The sequence below is a fragment of the Synchiropus splendidus genome, chromosome 2, assembly GCF_027744825.2.
Source record: "Synchiropus splendidus isolate RoL2022-P1 chromosome 2, RoL_Sspl_1.0, whole genome shotgun sequence".
NCBI classification, from domain to species: domain Eukaryota; kingdom Metazoa; phylum Chordata; class Actinopteri; order Syngnathiformes; family Callionymidae; genus Synchiropus; species Synchiropus splendidus.
In genome coordinates, this window is record NC_071335.1 from 9,443,201 (window position 1) to 9,463,231 (window position 20,031).

At 45.1% G+C, this 20,031-nt stretch overlaps 1 protein-coding gene across 3 annotated transcripts in view; it reads left to right on the forward strand.

The window, feature by feature from the left end:
* LOC128753886 (regulatory-associated protein of mTOR) overlaps positions 1 to 4,237 on the forward strand; it is a 125,331-nt gene extending 121,094 nt beyond the window's left edge. For 2 of the 3 annotated variants that reach the window (XM_053856050.1, XM_053856052.1), the window contains 5 exons: positions 295 to 422; positions 1,793 to 1,879; positions 1,959 to 2,075; positions 2,162 to 2,291; positions 2,935 to 4,237. In XM_053856050.1, coding sequence (XP_053712025.1) covers positions 295 to 422; positions 1,793 to 1,879; positions 1,959 to 2,075; positions 2,162 to 2,291; positions 2,935 to 3,003 — 531 coding nt within the window. In that variant the 3' untranslated portion in view covers positions 3,004 to 4,237. The remainder of the gene's footprint in view (positions 1 to 294; positions 423 to 1,792; positions 1,880 to 1,958; positions 2,076 to 2,161; positions 2,292 to 2,934) is intronic. The other variant, XM_053856051.1, reaches the window with a different exon arrangement.
* The last annotated feature ends 15,794 nt before the right edge of the window (positions 4,238 to 20,031 follow it).

Genomic DNA, 20,031 nt, shown 5'->3' on the forward strand with positions numbered 1-20,031 from the left:
GCCATATTCATCAGGAGTCAAGACACGATAACTGAGCCAAAAATCCCCGCTTCAAGAGTTCTGTTCTTGTCTGAGGAGAGACGAGACTGAACTGAGAATTGCTTTAAGGAAGGCATCAGATAGTTTCCAACACTGCTGCATTAAATAGTACAGCAGTATTCAGCCGAAAGCCCAAAACAATCCGGGGTATTTAGTGTGTGATAGCTTGTTTTAGAATTCAAGCTAATTGACTCTGACACTGAAGTTCAACGCTCATTTAGGATTTGCTCTAAATAATGACCATTCCCCGTCCAGGATATTCCGACGGGAGCGGACAGTTGCGTGACCAGCCTCTCGTGCGACTCACAGCGCTCGCTCATCGTTGCTGGTCTGGGTGATGGATCAGTTCGTGTTTTTGACAGAAGGATGGCCCCCAACGAAAGGTAACACCTCCATCCATCTGTGTTGTCTCACCATGAACCCCATGATCTTGTCATTATCAGTGAGTTTTGGATGTTGAGTTTGAGGTTGGTGACCTCTTCTAATGTTGCATTAACAGATAGCTCTCACTATTCACCCCTCCGATCGACATGTATCACCTATACATCCAGGCGTTCCTCGTGGCCGTCACCTCTAATGGAGCCTCATGATATAACCCCACCCCTAGTTAAATATTATTTTAATGACATTCTCTTAAGGAGGAAATGAAGCCGTTACAGCAGGAAGTGATCCTATAAATATTTTAGTCAAGTTCATTAGGTGTTTTCCTCTCGGGCTAGAGGATGATATTATTCCTGGACGTGTGGCCTGGGCATATTTATCCTTTTCTTCAGCCTATGTGCTTACAACTATAGAACTACGTAATGTGGGAACGAAAGAGTAGCGTTTGAAGAATTATCAGTATATTATTTCAGTTCTCAATGACCGCTAAGAAAAGCTTCGAGTCATTCCTGTTCAAATGCTGCTCCCTAGTGTTGACTTATTGGAATTACAACTCTGACTCATCCCAGCGAAAAAATACTTTTTCTGTCCATATAAAACATAATTATGCGCAGAATGAATGAGAAGAATACATTTAGAACTCAAATGTGCAAATCTGATAAAGAGGTGCCTCAAAGATTCAGTTAACTAGACTGCTGAGGGAAACTACAACTTCCTACTTGAATCTCTTTGAACCTCTTTGAATTGAATTGAGTCTCCAGATCCCTTTGTCTGGAATGTTGAACCTGTATTTGACATAGTGGAATTCAGTGCAGTCAGCGTGGAATGGAGCGTGATCGACGCTCCTGGTTTTCATTGACAGCTTGGTCCGCAGGTGGTTGAGCTTTGAGCTCTTTAGGTGTGCAGTAATCCTGCTCCTTCGTTGACTTATCACAGATTGATGTTGCTGGAGGAGGTATATGTACAGTTACATTATTGTTTTATTATATTGTTGGCTTCTACCCCCTGCCGGCTTCTTTTATTAGATAGGGGAGACGCGACAATCAGTTGTTCAGTGTCCCAGGTGCTACTTTGTTCAGCGAAGATGCTATCATGTACCGCCTTTCTCAGCGTTCAGCATCCCTTCTTGTGTCATGGCTGTGCAATGCTTAAGCTGAGTTTTTGTAACCACCCCATGGTTTTCAATAATAACCCGCATCACTATGCAGAGCAGTGCCATCAGGCTGCTGTCCAGAGAGGTGGTCTTTTTCAGTGTTTCACAGGATGCTGCCCCTCCATCATGCGCACGCTTACATGGGCCACTTCACTTTATCACACTTTCTGCGTCCATTTCTTGGCATCATCTAATAAATGTGATGTCATCTGTCCAAAGTCGCGTGATGACATACCGGGAGCACGGCGCCTGGGTGGTCAAAGCTCACCTTCGGAAGGAGACGGACGGCAACATAATCAGTGTCAGGTCGGTACAGTTCCTCCATTCCTGCTGAAATCTTCAGAATGCATCTTCATTTTGCACTGACCTCACTGTCGTCCATCAGTGTTAATGGAGACGTGCGATTCTTCGAGCCGCGGTCGCCCGACTCCACCAATGTGTTACAGACGGTGAAGGGACTGACAGCCCTGGACATCCACCCGCAGGCGAACCTCTTAGCTTGGTCAGTGACGCAGTACTAGTTTTTTTTAAAGACCATCCATACTGTTCTGGAGTGACTATGTGTTCCCTATCTGTCTCTCCCTCCAGTGGATCCATGAACCAGTTCATAGCAGTTTACAACACCAATGGTGACATCATCAGCAACATAAAGTATTACGATGGATTCATGGGCCAAAGGATTGGGGCCATCAGCTGTTTAGCCTTCCATCCTTACTGGGTAACTTGTCTCTCCCTCCATTTTAAAACGGTTAAGATGTTGAACGTCTACGTTTGACACAAACATTATGTACTGTAGTTCCAGATGGATAAAGCTAGCATGGCGATGAAATGTTTCTTTTATCTGGTCACCTGGTTTACACAGGAGGCCCCCTCCTCATAACAGAAAGTAAAGAAAGACTGCAAACAATAAGCTTTTGATGTCCTGGAGGGAGCTGCAAATGTTCCCTGAACTCCTCAGCACACCTCCAGTAGCTTCTACCAACTACGGTGGCCTCAGGTGGACATGAAGCCTCACACTGAAACTGAATAATACAGTAGATGTCCGTGCCAAGGAAGGCACCCCGGGGCGCTGCAGTGCTCACGTCTGAAATTCAAAGAGTTCATGCAGTATTTTTGAGTGCTATATTTTTGTCAATACATTCATTCATGCAGAATAAGAAACATAAGAAACAGAGCATAATGTGAATGCATTCACGGAGTGAAAGCTTTGACCTTTAAAATGTATCGTGTTCAACAACTTGCTGACTTCCTGAACGCTGTTCATGCCTGGAGGCATCGATCATCAGGGCATCACTGATTCTAAAGTAGCCATATTGGATTCCGGCATGTTTCTCTCATCACTGTCTTCTCTCCTCCTTCAGCCTCACTTGGCAGTGGGCAGCAATGACTACTACATGTCCATCTACTCGGCAGAGAAGCGGCTCAGATAACACACCAGCATCACCCCGACTCCCTATCACCACACTTGACTTCTACCCCGGAACGCTCTGTGCCGGCTTGTAAATTATATTGTACATATGCAATTACAACCCTGAATGTTCTTGTGATGGCTGCTGACGAAACCGCTACAAACGACAAGATATACATATATAGATGTGTGTTCTATTATTGGTATTCTCCTTGTTTCTCTGAGGCGGATGATTGTATCTGGGCAGCACTGAGGACGCTGTAAAAATGCTGATGATGAAAGGGTTTTTTTTTTGAAGACGTGTCACCTGCACTTCAATGGACACCCACCTCCTCCATCCACTGCAGAGTTGTTCCCTGAGACTCACTCTGGCGTTCTGCCTGCAGTGCTGGGAGATGTACAGACGCCCTCAGGGCAGTGACCTTTTGTCCTCTACGCTGATGACCACAGGACCTTGTGTGGACCCAGAGACTGTGACTGAGTCCACTTTGCTTTGCCATATATGTGCCATGTTGCTATCCCACAACCCCTTACGGCTGCTGAGAAGGGGTCACCTCTGCACATGTTTTCGCTAACAAGAGAAAGGAATCACTTTAGTGCTGTGCCTCGCTCCCGTCAGGTCCTGCTCACCTGGTTAGAGAAGCAATAACTGTCACACATCCTGACTGGACATTTGGTCCCTCTCAACTGGCCACAGCTCAACACCGACTCATGACGTCATGCGCAGTCCAGTGCTTCAGTGCTTGGCGATGCTGCCACACCTCCTGCCAAGTGAACTTTTAGTTACTTTCTGCCCTGAGTTTTAAGTAGGTTTTATTGCCAGACCTTCTTTCTGCATGCGCTGTTTCTTTGCCACGTGCTCAGGTATCTGTCTGTCATCCCATTGTAATTCAACAGTCAGTCTCAGAGATGTGCCTCTTCCACACAGTTTCTTATATGTTTGAACTTGTTCTTTTCTGTTTTGTTATTTCTGGCAATTTTATGGTTTTAAATTCTGCAACGCACACACACACAGACACACACACACGTCTGCATCACTGAAGTGGATCGCTTGACAGTCGGCCTGGCAACAACCTAGGCCTTGCATCGCGCTGTCGTCTCTGACTGTCTAGTTTTAAGATTTTTAGACTCGAGATGTAGTTCAGCAAAGTAGGAGAGGGTACTGTCTGTGACGTCACGTTAGAAAAGACACCTGGTGGAGCGTTAACAAAATAAACCAAATATAACACCACATTTGTTTTTGCTCTTGTTTGCATCTAAAATTGTTTGTTGCATTAATAAATGTATACAGGATCCGTGTGGATCCTTAAAAATCTTAAAAGAACAATTCAATTCATGAATCCAAAAACAAGGCCTTAGTAGGCATTAAAATGTCTTAAATCAAATTCAAAAGTATTAAAAATGTGAACATAGACGTTTTTAGGCTTGTGTTGAATTTCAAAATATTTGCCAACATTCATGTATTAAAAATAATTTTAATAACCTAAACGGTGACGTGGTTGATATTTTGTTTTATTGTCAAGTTGGTCTTTAAATCAACTTGAAATGGCAATAAAGTCTTGAATTAAACTTAAGATATCAGAGCCCTGGCATCTGAGATTAAATAGAAGATGACAAGAAAGCAATTCTTTGAGACTTTGGATATGAAAAATGGCTGTGTAGTACCTCTTTAAATGACAGAAAACTGCAGTGTGATCAATTTGGTTCAAAACTGAGAACAGGGTTTGCTTTTTTTGCCCCTTGTCTGTTGATTGTCGAATTGTGAAAATGTGCTGAGTGGATTAGCGGAATTTTTTTTTTTTAAACCTTTGTTTTCCTCTGCATCGTGCGTTCTGCAGAGAAGGTGATTGGTTGCAGCCAGCAGCCACCTCTTCAGGACCTGTATATCTCCAGGACCCAGAGACATACAGGTGGGATCAGAGCCGACTCTTCTCACCCTGCTCACGGACTGTTTGTTCCTCTTCCCTCTGGCAGGAGGCTACGGTCGATCCAGACCAGAACCTCCCGTCACAGGAACAGCTTCTTCCCCTCGGCCGTCAGACTGTTGAATTCGTGAACAGCCTTGTTGTTATTTTATTTTATTTTATTTTCTCTCAGCACTTTATTCCAAAACACTTTCCTAGCTGGTGGGATCTCCACTGACCATGGCAATAAATTTGATTCTGATTCTGAGTCATGTCTGCAGCTCTACATCAATGTCCTGTGGCCCCTACCAGAGCCCTGCGTCTTGGCGCACCCTCGGTGCCAGGCTACTAACACAAGGTGAGTGCTCCTGATTCTTCCTCGTAATTCCTCTGTGGCAGTGTGAAGATAGTCTTCATGCGTTCAACACCTGGGGAGTTTCGTCCCTCAATAAATCGACCGCGACTTATCTTGTGATTTTCGTAATGGCGCCATCTGCTGAATTCAAATAGTCAAGACACTCGTGAAGAGATAATTGATTTTCCTTCAGTTATACAAGTTTGTAAACCAAATCGGGTCCACGCAGATTCTGCGACAAAAAACAGAGGGAAAAAAAACAATTAACAAATTTAAAAATAATTAACAAAAAAAAGTCAGAAGGGACCAATGACGCAGGTCTGCAAAGTAATTGGAGAGCCAACTTGTACAGGTGTGGTCGACTTTTTGTGTACACCAGTACCACGATGGATCCTAAGCTCTTGGTGTCATCCAGATAGCCCTGAAACTGTAGACCTTCGTAATGGCATCTGCTGTCAAGTTGGAGGTTACTCTCTCTCAGACCCAATGTTCAATTCTTGAATATGCCAGCGAAGATGGTGGACACGTGGTACCGCACATCTCCACGTTCATTTCTCATGTACTTTATATGCAACAATTACAATGGTTAATAATCAGAAAAACGAATAAGAAAAGAATAAAAGCAAAAAATGCTAAAGTTAGCCTAATTTGCAAACATCATAAATCATCATGCAGCTAAAAGAATATTTTGACACCATTATGTCTCTCTGTCTTTTAACCCTATATATTTTTGGTCTGGATGCTGTCAGCATGCAAAATAGTTTTATAACCTGGTGCCGTGTGGTTTTAGGTCACACACATCTCGAGGATGCGGAGAGAGCTATGGCGGCGCCCTTTGGCGCCATCTTGTGGGTGCCTCTCCGTTGATGCGCCCTTAGACACGGTGCAGTGAAAAGGTATTTGAAACCTGTTTCTTTGCATATTAATCGCACAAAAGAAGGAAATGATTGACCCAATTTTGATATCAGTCAGAGTCAACCCAGGGAAATACAAAATGCATTTTCTAAATTATGATTTTATTTAGCAAGTAGGGAAAAATTACAATCCCATCTGGCTCTTTGTGGAAAAAAGTAACTAAGTAAATCACAAAATAACTTGCCAACATACTTGTTCAGTCATGAAATCACTTAAATATATCATGTCCGAGAAAGTAGGCTGCAAGATCTCAAGAACCAACGCACCATGCCACAATCCAAAGAAATTCAAGAAGAAATGAGGAAAAAAGGCGATTGAATTCCATCCATCTGGAAAAGGTTACAAAGACATTTCCAAGTGTTTGGGGCTCAGCAAACCACAGTCAGAGCTATGATCCACAAATGGAGAAAACGGGGCAGCGTGGCAAACCTTGTGGTGGTTGACCGACTGAAATAACGTAAAGTGCGAGTGCGAGAGTGCGAGTGCGACGACGACTCATCCAGGAGCTGACAAAAGAACTGCAGGCCTGACTGGCATCGGTTAAGGGCAGTGTTCATGACTCTACCATGAGAAAGACACTGGCCAAAAGTGGCGTCCATGGGAGAATTCTCAGGCAAAAACCCTTGCTGTCAGCAAAGAACACAAGGCTCGTCTCACTTTAGCTAAAAACCATCTTGATGATTCTCAAGACGTTTGGTGAATTCATTCTGTGGACTGACGAGCCAAAAACGGAACTTTTCGGAAGGTGCCCGGTGGAACATGAAACGCTGTGATTTTTGTTATTGCTACCAGGGGTGGCCCGACCCGTTTTTAGAAATTACTTTCTCACATGAGGTCAGATGGTTTTGGATTTTTTGTGCATTTTAAATGAGTATTTCCTTGGGTTCTCTCTGAGTGATATTAAAATTGGTTTGACTGTTTGAAACCTTCTCTGTGAGTGATATGAAAAGAAGAAACAAAACAAAACAAAACATTAGTTAGAGGGCAAACACTTCTTCAGGCACCGTACATGAGAATGTTCACTCACCAACTTGGTATCCAGCGGTCCATTGGCGACACTCGGTGGCGATCCTGGGATGTGCACATCAGAGACACACGAACAAACAGGATGGACAGTTTTCTTTATATCATTGCTTTAGGCCACTCCTGATGAATATATCATTTCTCCTCTCCTCACAATGGCAGAAATGCACAGTGCGTCCACAAATGTAATGAAGAAACCAATTACTCTAAAATAGTTTGACTACTTTATTCTTTATATCAAACATATTTTGTAACAGAAGTGTTTCCCCCCCATAAAATAAAATATTTAAAAAAACATTTAAAGGGAACGCACCCTGCTTTCCTGACTCATGAATACCTTTTCATGACGCAGTAAGCCCCACATCATGACGTTTGTACTTTGTAAAGTTCTCTCCTGTCAGAATCCTCAGTGAATGACTCATACACAATGTGACATTGCATTGGGGTTGACAGTGGTTAGTCTGTCTTGGCATGTTTCGGACATTTCTAAGCATGTTTTGTAAAACAAAGGCTCATTCTCTCAGACATGTATTACGTACAGCCCTGCACCAAGTGCGATGTGGACCCCTGAGCTTGCTAGCACCTGGTTCACATGTATATTATTATAAAGTCTGTGTGTGTGCGTGTGTTTGTGGCATTTAGATGTGCCAGCTTCAGTGGAAAAATATTAATCAAATAAAACATGATTTAACTGTGTATCTACAAAATTGTGTAGGGCCTCATTTGGCCCTACACTTGAGTTGTACACACACCTTGAGTGAAACGTCTGTCCATTTAAAGCCCAATATATAATGTATCTGGAGACACTAGGTGCTTCAAGCCAGAGACGGACTCCCACCTGGTGGTTTGATCTTGTCTTGAAGTTTTGTGACTATGGTCTTCCTCGGGTGTAGCTATACTTCTGGCTGAATGAACTGTCACCCCTCAATTTGTGATGGAAAAATTATTGTTAACAGAGTGCAGACTGAGCATCTCACAGATGCTCAAGGTTTGTTGCTGCATTCTTGTTATCTCCACATCGAGGCACTGGCCTCGGCCTGAGACTTCAACTGATTGGCTCCCCGCCAGGAAGGCACCACCCCCCACGGAAAACACCCCCTCGTCTTCCGCTGCTCGGCTCCTTTTGGAACTCAGCCGCCGAAGACAGGCCTGCTGGGCAGCCAGTGAGAGGGCTCCACACATATTCATAGAACTGCAGCTATATTAGGGAACCAGGATTTCTATGTCATATGTGCTTTCAGTTCCCGCCCAGCATGGCCTAAGAAATAAACTAGACCATTCCTCAGGAGCCAAGTGGTTGACGTCCTACCAGCTCTGCCGAGGACGAAGATGCACCTCTGGAAAGGACAGTATGGGCAACTGAGGTGTCCACCATGTCCTCCAAGTAGGTCCGAGCGAAGGTCAACGCAGATGACCAGGGCACCGCCTGGCAGATGTCCTCCATGGAAGCGCCACCAAACAGTGCCGCCGAAGGGGAGATGGCACTTGGGGAGTGTGTCCTGAGGCCCTCCGGGACTCCAGCTCCTGTGGCCTCATACGCCTTCCTCATGGCTGAGCACACCGAGTGTGCCAGCCGCTGAGAAGAAACCAATCTCCCTTCTGTCCCTTCTCCTAGCTGTCTCCAAAGCTAGGAGCAGTACCGTCTGAAGACGCAGGCCTTCTAGGACCACCTGCAAATACCATCTCTGAGTTAGGCTCCTTACAGGAGGCCAGACCTGTCTGGCACCAAGCAGAAACCTCTTGATGATCGGACTCTCGATTCTCACAGAGAAACGACCCAGGGCCTGGTGTCCCACACAGATGGCTGCCGAGAACACATTCACTGTGGAGACGGCAAAGTTTCCAGTGCTCCAGTGGAAACTTTGATATTGCAAACTTCCTGAGGGGCGACGCATCACACAACCAAATATGGTAATGGGCAAAGTGGGCGGCACGTCAAGCAACCAGATATGGTAATGAACAAAGATGCCGGCCTGTCACGAGACCAAATATTGAAATGAACAACGTGGGCCGCGCGTCACGCCACCAAATATGGTAATGAGCAAAGTGGGCGGCGCGACACGCGACCAAATATGGAAATGAACAATGTGGGCGGCGCGTCACGCCACCAAATATGGTAATGAGCAAAGTGGGCGGCGCGTCACGCGACAAAATATGGAAATGAACAATGTGGGCGGCGCGTCACGCCACCAAATATGGTAATGAGCAAAGTGGCCGGCACGTCGCGCGACCAAATATGGTAATGAGCAAAGTGGGCGGCGCGTCGCCAGACCAAATATGGAAATGAGCAAAGTGGGCGTCGCGTCACGCGACCAAATATGGTAATGAGCAAAGTGGGCGGCGCGTCGCCAGACCAAATATGGTAATGAACAATGTGGGCCGCGCGTCACGCCACCAAATATGGTAATGAGCAAAGTGGGCCGCGCGTCACGCCACCAAATATGGTAATGAACAAAGTGGGCGGCGCGTCACGCGACAAAATATGGAAATGAACAATGTGGGCGGCGCGTCACGCCACCAAATATGGTAATGAGCAAAGTGCCCGGCGCGTCGCGCGACCAAATATAGAAATGAGCAAAGTGGGCGTCGCGTCACGCGACCAAATATGGTAATGAGCAAAGTGGGCGGCGCGTCACCAGACCAAATATGGAAATGAACAAAGTGGGCGGCGCGCCATGCCACCAAATATGGTAATGAACAAAGTGGGCCGCGCGTCACGCAACCAAATATGGAAATGAACTAAGTGGGCGGAGCGTCACCAGACCAAATATGGTAATGAACAAAGTGGGCGGCGCGTCACCAGAACAAATATGGTAATGAACAAAGTGGGCGGCGCGTCACCAGAACAAATATGGTAATGAACAAAGTGGGCGGCGCGTCACACAACCAAATATGGAAATGAACTAAGTGGGCGGCGCGTCACCAGACCAAATATGGTAATGAACAAAGTGGGCGGCGGGCCACCCGACCAAATATGGTAATGAACAAAGTGGGCAGCGCGTCACGCAACCAGATATGGAAATGAGCAAAGTGGGCGGCGCGTCACGTGACCAAAAATGGTAATTAGCAAAGTGGGCGGCAAAGTTAGCGGCGTGTTACACGACCAAATATGGCATTGAGGAAAGTGGGCGGCGCGTCACATAACCAAATATGGAAATGAACAAAGTGGGCGGAGAGTCACCAGACCAAATATGGAAATGAGCAAAGTGGGCGGCGCGTCACGCGACCAAATATGGTAATTAGCAAAGTGGGCAGCAAAGTTAGCGGCGTCTTACATGACCAAATATGGCAATGAGGAAAGTGGGCGGCGCGTCACATAACCAAATATGGAAATGAACAAAGTGGGCGGAGAGTCACCAGACCAAATATGGTAATGAACAAAGTGGGCGGCGCGTCACCAGACCAAATATGGTAATTAGCAAAGTGGGCGGCAAAGTTAGCGGCGTCTTACACGAGCAAATATGGCAATGAGGAAAGTGGGCGGCGCGTCACATAACCAAATATGGAAATGAACAAAGTGGGCGGAGCGTCACCAGACCAAATATGGTAACGAACAAAGTGGGCGGCGCATCACCCGACCAAATATGGTAATGAACAAAGTGGGCGGCGCATCACCCGACCAAATATGGTAATGAACAAAGTGGGCGGCGGGTCACCCGACCAAATATGGTGATGAGGAAAGTGGGCGGCAAAGTGGGCGCCGTATCACATGTCCAAATATGGTGAGGAGAAAAGTGGGCGGCTCATCAGGCGACCAAATATGGTAATAAGCATTGTCGGCGGCGTGTTACGGGACCAAATATGGAAATGAATAGTGGCAAAGTGGGCGGCAAAGTTAGCAGCGTGTTACACAACCAAATATGGTAATGAGCGAAGTGGGCGGTGCGTCACGCAACTAATTATGGAAATGAACAATGTGGGCAGCGCGTCATGCGACCAAATATGGTAATGAACAAAGTGGGCGGCGCGTCACCAGAACAAATATGGTAATGAACAAAGTGGGCGGCGGGTCACCCGACCAAATATGGTAATGAACAAAGTGGGCAGCGCGTCACGCAACCAGATATGGAAATGAGCAAAGTGGGCGGCGCGTCACGCGACCAGATATGGAAATGAACAAAGTGGGCGGCGCGTCACATATCCAAATATGGTAATGAACAAAGTGGGCGGCGCGTCACCCGACCAAATATGGTAATGAACAAAGTGGGCAGCGCGTCACGCAACCAGATATGGAAATGAGCAAAGTGGGCGGCGCGTCACGCGACCAAATATGGTAATTAGCAAAGTGGGCGGCAAAGTTAGCGGCGTGTTACACAACCAAATATGGTAATAAGGAAAGTGGGCGGCGCGTCACGCGACCAAATATGGTAATAAGCATAGTGGGTGGCGTGTTACGGGACCAAATATGGAAATGAATAAAGTGGGTGGCAAAGTGGGCGGCAAAGTTAGCGGCGTGTTACACAACCAAATATGGTAATGAGCGAAGTGGGCGGCGCGTCACGCAACTAATGATGGATATGAACAATGTGGGCGGCGCGTGACGCGCCGCCCACTTTGTTCATATGGTAATGAACAAAGTGGGCGGCGCGTCACACAACCAAATATGGAAATGAACAAAGTGGGCGGAGCGTCACCAGACCAAATATGGTAATGAACAAAGTGGGCGGCGCGTCACCAGAACAAATATGGTAATGAACAAAGTGGGCGGCGGGTCACCCGACCAAATATGGTGATGAGCAAAGTGGGCGGCAAAGTGGGCACCGTATCACATGTCCAAATATGGTAAGGAGAAAAGTGGGCGGCTCATCAGGCGACCAAATATGGTAATAAGCATTTTCGGCGGCGTGTTACGGGACCAAATAAGGAAATGAATATTACCAAATATGGTAATGAACAAAGTGGGCGGCGCGTCACGCAACCAGATATGGAAATGAACAAAGTGGGCCGCGCGCCACGCCACCAAATATGGTAATGAACAAAGTGGGCGGCGCGTCACGCCACCAAATATGGTAATGAACAAAGTGGGCGGCGCGTCACGCAACCAAATATGGAAATGAACAAAGTGGGCGGCGCGTCACATGACCAAATATGTTAATGAACAAAGTGGGCAGCGCGTCACGCGACCAAATATGGAAATGAACAAAGTGGGCCGCGCGCCACGCCACCAAATATGGTAATGAACAAAGTGGGCGGCGCGTCACGCCACCAAATATGGTAATGAACAAAGTGGGCGGCGCGTCACGCAACCAAATATGGAAATGAACAAAGTGGGCGGCGCGTCACATGACCAAATATGTTAATGAACAAAGTGGGCAGCGCGTCACGCGACCAAATATGGTAATGAACAAAGTGGGCGGCGCGTCACGCGACCAAATATGGTAATGAGCAAAGTGGGCCGCGCGTCACGTGACCAAATATGGTAATGAACAAAGTGGGCCGTGCGTCACATAACCAAATATGGAATTGAACAAAGTGTGCGGCGCGTCACCCGACCAAATATGGTAATGAACAAAGTGGGCCGCGCGTCACGTGACCAAATATGGTAATGAACAAAGTGGGGGGCGCATCATCCGACCAAATATGGTAATGAACAAAGTTGGCCGCGCGTCACGCAACCAAATATGGCAATGAACAAAGTGGGCGGCGCGTCACGCAACCAAATATGGTAATGAACAAAGTGGGCCGCGCGTCACGCGACCAAATATGGTAATGAACAATGTGGGCCGCGCGTCACCAGACCAAATATGGTAATGAGCAAAGTGGGCGGCGCGTCACATGACCAAATATGGTAATGAGCAAAGTGGGCGGCGCGTCACCCGACCAAATATGGTAATGAACAAAGTGGACCGGGCGTCACGCGACCAAATATTGTAATGAACAAAGTGGGCCGCGCGTCACATAACCAAATATGGAAATGAACAAAGTGGGTGGCGTGTCACGCAACCAAATATGGTAATGAATAAAGTGGGCCGGGCGTCACGCGACCAAATATTGTAATGAACAAAGTGGGCCGCGCGTCACATAACCAAATATGGAAATGAACAAAGTGGGTGGCGTGTCACGCAACCAAATATGGTAATGAATAAAGTGGGCGGCGCGTCACCCGACCAAATATGGTAATGAGCAAAGTGGGCGGCGCTTCACGCGACCAAATATGGAAATGAACAAAGTCACGATGGTGGTGATAATCAAGTGAAGTTTTTCACCTTATCACCTTACTTCAACTAAAGCTCTTTTAATGGCTAGAAAATATTTGTAGTGTAGTAGTGGAAACCCTGCCCATTGTGTAGCGAAAAACATCCCTGAACAAAAGCAAACAGGCTTTTGTTTGCTTTTGTTCAGGGATTCCTTCATGTTTGTTGTTGTTGTTGTTATCATCCTAGGTGTGACGTGTCTTGTGCATCAATGTGATCAGTGGACCAGGAACTCCAGGACTTACAAAGTCTGTGTTGTCTGGAGAGCAAACTGTCCAATTAAAAGAAAATGTTGTAATTAATTAATTGTAATGATGTTGTAAGTCCCACCATTTATATATATATATGTATGTATTGTCTTCGCCATGGAGGAGCCTGAATGTCTAGCCTTAATGGTAAGTATTTCTAGATTTGTTTATAACCAAGATTTTATGTTTGTGTAGATGTATGTTTCCCCAAATTCATATGGCATTGGTGGGAATTAAATTTCTCATAATTATATGTATAGGGTAATGACATGGACCCTCTGACCACATCATCAGATCCCAGTGATAAAGAACAGTTTTTCACACGTTCGACACAAAGGAATGGCTTGACTTAAGGAAAACTCAGAAAGTACGAGGCTTTACTGGGCTGCAATGGACTAATGTGGTTTCAAAAGGAATTAAAACACTCCATCCACACTGCAGCTTTGCATTTAAACATTACACTCCCCTAAAACCAGTTGACTTTTTAAATGCTCTGGTTATTGCCGATTTGAGGATTTCTGAGGATTGCCCTGTCACCTTCACCATCGACATAAAAGATGAACACACCCTGAAAGCTGATGTGGTGAGGTGTGCCACAGCACCTCTGAACTGAAACCACGACCCGTACGAGCAGATTTGCACTGTGAATATGAAGAGATAAGAGCAGAAACATTGTGTGGACTCATAGGCAAGAAAATAGGGCCCACCCAAATGAGTTGCGTCTGGATGCTCTACTGCGCCAACAAACAGACCCAGAGGTTCTGAAGAAAGTGATAATGCATCCAAAACTTGTAATGCCATGGTCTAAAAAGACACTTGCAGTGTATTACAAGAAATGCAAGGATGATGCTGTGTATTTGGATGCAACAGAAAGCATAATACAGAAGGAATGTGCCAGAGGTCAACCATATTAAATCTATGAAGTTGTGGTGAGAAATCCCTCTGAAGGCGCATCTCCCCTGCCTGTTGCATCATACACACAGCATCAGAGACATGCCTCCTGCAGGCATTCCAAAGAGTTTTCCTAAGGCTGTATGGAACTCAAGCAGTCAGGAGGCCTGACATGTTCATTTGAGATGGCTCTCTTGTTTCACTGTATCCATCTCATTCATCTCCTGTGGAATGGCATCACAAGAACTTTTACAAAAGTACTTAGAAGTGGATGCTGGCCAACTTCAAAAGGACAAATTTGACATCCCCATTTTGCACAAGTGTCTTAGCCATGTTATGAAAAATGCTAAGGATCAGTGATCAAAACAGTGTTTTTTATGGACATGTTATTACAATACAATGTCAATTTACATCATAATTCCAAAGCCAAGAGCATCCTGAACAAGAAGCCAGTGAAAGATTTCACTAACCCCTGTGATATTTTTAAGTCATATATTTTTTTAAAATATACAGTGGTTCGGTTCTCGACCACAATCCGTTCCAGAAGGCCGTTCGAGAAGCCATTTGTTCCAAATATGAATTGATTTTTCCCATTACAATTAATGGAAAAAGAAATCATGTCTTCCAAGCCACGGTCCAGACCAGGTTTTACACCTCAATATGAAGAAAAAATGTGTTCAATTTGTTCGAAGTCGGGGACGTTCGAAAACCGAACATGACATAAGGTGTATTTATTTGTAAAAATGAAGTCTAGTTATGAGTCTCATCACACGGTTCCTTGAGAATGTCTTTGTGGATTATGGAGCGGCTCCAGGGGAAACGCAAGTTGTCTGCCGTGTGGGGCATTTATTTCAATCTTTCCCAAGCCTTGTCGCCTTCCATTCTTTTTCAAATTAATTTCAAGGTATAATGTAATTGAAAAAATTTAAAAACATTGGAAAAATGATGCCATTATATACAGTAGGTCACCAAATCATTGTCAATTCAATCTGTCAGGTCGGTTGCCTGCAGGGATTTCTTATGTCCAGCAGGTGTCAGCATTCAGTGACACAGTATCAACACAGAGGTCATTGAGTCGTCACACTTTATGATGCCTCATTCACCCATCACTACACCTTGTGTGTTTGTTCACTAGTGAGTGTACCTAAAATTCTGTGCTCAAAGTGACATTACATATCGGTTATAGCTGCACAATTAATCATTTTACTGATTTACTAAACGTATTTAGAGTGAGCTATTTCACATTCGGCCCACTTCTTTGAAAAAGAAAAAAAAAATCTGTGGTTTCCATCACAAAATGACAAAAGAAGACTTTGAGGGAGGGGTGAACCGCACTCGACGGCAGCTCAGGCATTTCATGACTCATCACAAATTGCTGTTAGATCTGCCATTAATCACAAACGTGTCCAATTTTTTTCAGCATGCATTTACCTGTCCCCGTTTTATTTTCCTGTTACATTTGATGGATTATTTATTTCAGGATCAGGATTTGCTTTATTGTCATTGTTGAGATCTTAGAGATAGTCAATCTATAAGCCCTACCCAACTTCAAGTTCAGTTCTATTACAAAGTCACCACTTAGTGACCTGAAGGTGCAATGGCAGTGCGAGTGTCACGGCTCAGACAATGTGGAGAAGCCAAGTCCAGGAAGTATAGAAAGGCTGATACCAATATGCCCACAAAGAGTCAAAGACAAGAGCCAACACAAATGGGGCATGGCCCGAGTCCAAACAAATAACTAAGAGGAACTCCAATGGAGCAAGCTCAACCGAAATCCAGAGAGCATCAAAACAGTCCAGAGACACATTTGACAACAGGTCAGGCACGAGTGATGAGGAACTAAGAAACAAGAAAACATCAAGTAGACTAAACTTACAAAAATTCTCAGGCACAAAGGCAAAAAAAAGGCAAAGCAGGAAGGGGAAAAAAAATACAAGGAAGTAAAAGGCCAAAATGTTCAGAACAGGAGTCCAAAAGCAAATCACGGTGTAGAAACATTCACGATGTGGCGCTGCATCAACCTCCAGCTTCTGCTTAAGAGGTTCATCAGTGATAAATTGATTGCAGCTGCTGATCACGCCCGACACTGTCAAGAGAGTTAAAGACACACACAGGAGCAGGAAGTAGCTGACAAAATAAAAGCATGGTGTGAGGGGCCATGACAGTGAGAGCAGCTGAATGAGAAACTTTTGATGGTCATATTTATTGTAATCATTTACATAACAAACTATACTTTTAGCAGTGAAAAAAAATTCTAATCTTTTACAGAACAAACAGCAGCAAGAACAAACAATAGTGCAAATAGTGCTATGCTGATAATCATTAAACAGCAACACATGCCACCATACCAAACTGAGCCCGAGCCAGCGTTCCCCTGGGAACGGTCCTGCCACACCACAAGATTCAGAGCCGGCAACCGTGACAAGCGTGTGAGTCCAACTTCAAACAGCCTACCTCCAAAGCCGCTCGCCTCCTCTGTCATCTCCTGACCAACCTACTTCAGCTACTCACCACCCTCTCATCCATCCATCCCTCCACTCATCACCAACGTAAGCCGCTTTTTATTTCTGTACAGATTGGTGTTGGTTAATTGTCATTAATACTGACCAGAGGTTGACAGTTTAGACTAGAACGTCTCAACTTTCCCATCAGTTTACACATGCGTCTGATACAGCTTTGATGTTACCTCACAACTGGTTTACGTCTCCATGGCGATATGTGATATGATATGTCGATCATCTCATGCCATTATTGCATTTTTCTGTTCTTAAATTTATAATTACCTTGGTCTTAATCAAGTTAGCCTGGAATGTATTATCAATCTAAGAGCCTCTGACCAGTAAAGAACATTAAATCACGACAAAAGTAGTGACTACAGAGATTTATTACGCTAATTATTTATTCACTAACATTTACAGGCAAAGATGTAAGAGGTTCTCAGACACTCCCATCCAGTGGTTGCCAAGGGAATCACGCAGGCAGCACATTTTCATCCGGTTATGTTGAAGTTGGTGTTAAGCAGATCTGGGATTTTTATGGACGTCTCTTCCACAAGTGTCCTTGTGTTGACCCTCACGCACTCCATTGCAGTCCATTAAAGGCACGTTCATGCCGGCCGCTACTTCCGCGAGCGGCACGACTGACTTGCATACAAAGTCAATGGAGTTGGTGTGATTGACAGCGATCAGCGGCGACCAACATGGCCGCAACGCTCCTATGTAATTTGAGCTACGTACAGCGATTCTGGCTACTCCTCACCACAGGGGGAAGTCGGAAAAGAAATGGACAAAATGGAAGACATTCTAATTTCTGCGGTGGCTGCATGCCCGGCCCTTTACGACCTGCAATGCCCCTTTCACTGGGACAGAAACAGGAACTCGCCTGGAGGGAAGTCAGCAAAACCATTGACGTCCCTGGTGAGTTGTGACATTTATCATTTTGCTTAATTTACGTAGCGCATGCGCTACATTTCCTTCAGTGGAGATCTGCAAAAAAAGGGAAAGGACTGAGGGACATGAGAGAGAGAAGAGGAATGCCACGGAGAAAAAGAGGGTGAATACTCGCTGAACATAAGTGTAATGAGCTTTCTGAATAGGAAATATAATACAAATCACACTGTTCTCATTTTTCAGAAAGATGCCATCATGAGGAGGAATTGACCCTAGAGGAAAGTACAGAGGTAGAACCGCCTTCTTCCTTATCTGGTGCTGCGTCAGCTCCTTCACCTGTCGCTGGCCCATCCACATCCTCTGCTGGTCCCCAACGTATGTATGAAAATATTTTTTATTCATACAATATTAAATGACTGTACTGTTATTAAAATGGTTAAACTGGATCACATAAAATGCCATAGCAACGTCATTTTACTTATTAATCTGTGATTTATGATATACAGGTTATTGTTAGTAATAATTTACTTATATTATTGAAATCTATATGCCTTATTTACAGAACAAAAGGAAGAGGTCTACGTCATCCGTGGTAGGGGAGGACCGACAGTTGCGACGGGTTCTCATCGCCTCTCTGTCCAAACCCACTGCTCCACCTCCCTCAGCAGAGGAGTCATTTTTGATGAGCCTGGTTCCTATGATCCAGAGATTGTCGTTAGAAAAAAAAATCTCTTCTTTTGGACATACACAATTAAGTTTATGAGCGTACAAGACAGCAGCAAAGTGTATTCTCGTTCAATTTTATTTATGTATTTTTCGTTTCTAGATCCTAGGAACCAGGCTCCCTGTCCTTCCTCTTCTCTCTCAAGTCCCTCATTCCTCCAGACAAGCTCCTTTCAGGAAGAGTCTATTTAAGTTTATGTATAGTAATGTCTGTTTTTGTCAAATATTTTGACTGGGAACTTTCAAGTAAAGAAATTGAAAAACAGTGCAAAACTCCAACTCAAGTTAAATGGACACGGTTATAGTTTATTGCAGAGATGATAATATATAAAGGAACTATATATATAGCTCTTTTGTAATACAGGGCTTGAACAAAAATAATGGAAACACCTTAAGGCCCAACCCCTGTAGGTGTGTGGCTCTCAAAAGGGCCGTTGTGGTGCACTGAATGTGCTCTAGGTGTGTGGCTGCCATGGAACTGCCTCCTCTGCAGAGAAGTACTCCACGAAGGTCTCCCTCACCAGAGAATTTCCCACGACCCAGACCTGCAAGTGGCTCCTCTGCATGAGATGACACTCTCTGTATTGCTGAACACACGTGCGCCTTCACACACCTCTCCACAACATCAGGATCGACATTGACGCACCAAAACAACCTCCTCTGTGACGAAAGAATGGAGCCAAAAGCATTCTCAACAACCAGCCGGGTTCTGGCCAGATGGTAGTTGTACACACTTCGCTCAGGAGGGAGGGTGCGCCCAGGAAAGGGTCTCATGAGGTTCTTCTGCAGAGGAAAAGCCTCATCCACAAACACATATGGCTGTGGCCATCTCCGAGAAGTGGCCGGTCAGCAGGCAGGGACAGAGAACCGGATCTCAGAGTCTGAACAAAGGCTGAATTTCCCAGGATCCCACAATCGCTACTTCTCTCATACCCACCAACCTCAATTAGTCAGAAGCAGTATTTGGAGTCTACAACTGCAAGGAGAACTAGAGAAAGTTCCCTTGTAAAAAAAAAAAAAAGAGATCCTAACTTTGGTGGGGATTTCATGATGTTTCCCGTAAAGCGGCTCCTGGAGGAAGTGGTGAAACTCACAGAATTGTGAGCGATTTCGGAGGACATTATGTACCTACAGATGTTTATTCCTTTTTTTTTTTCTAAAACATAAAGCTCCGCCGTCTTTAAATTCACAACTTGAGACCACGCCCCCCAGCCACTGACCTACTTTGGCGACATGTTCGAATCGGGCAGGTGACAACTAATCGCTACGTGAGCAAGCTACGAGCTACTGACCACTGGCGCTACTCCGGTGTGAACGTGCCTTAAGAGGTAGACCATAGAATTCGCTAACCGGAGAGAGCAGGCGTTAAACTCTGATCATAGGGTACATCATCATCTGGGAACATGAA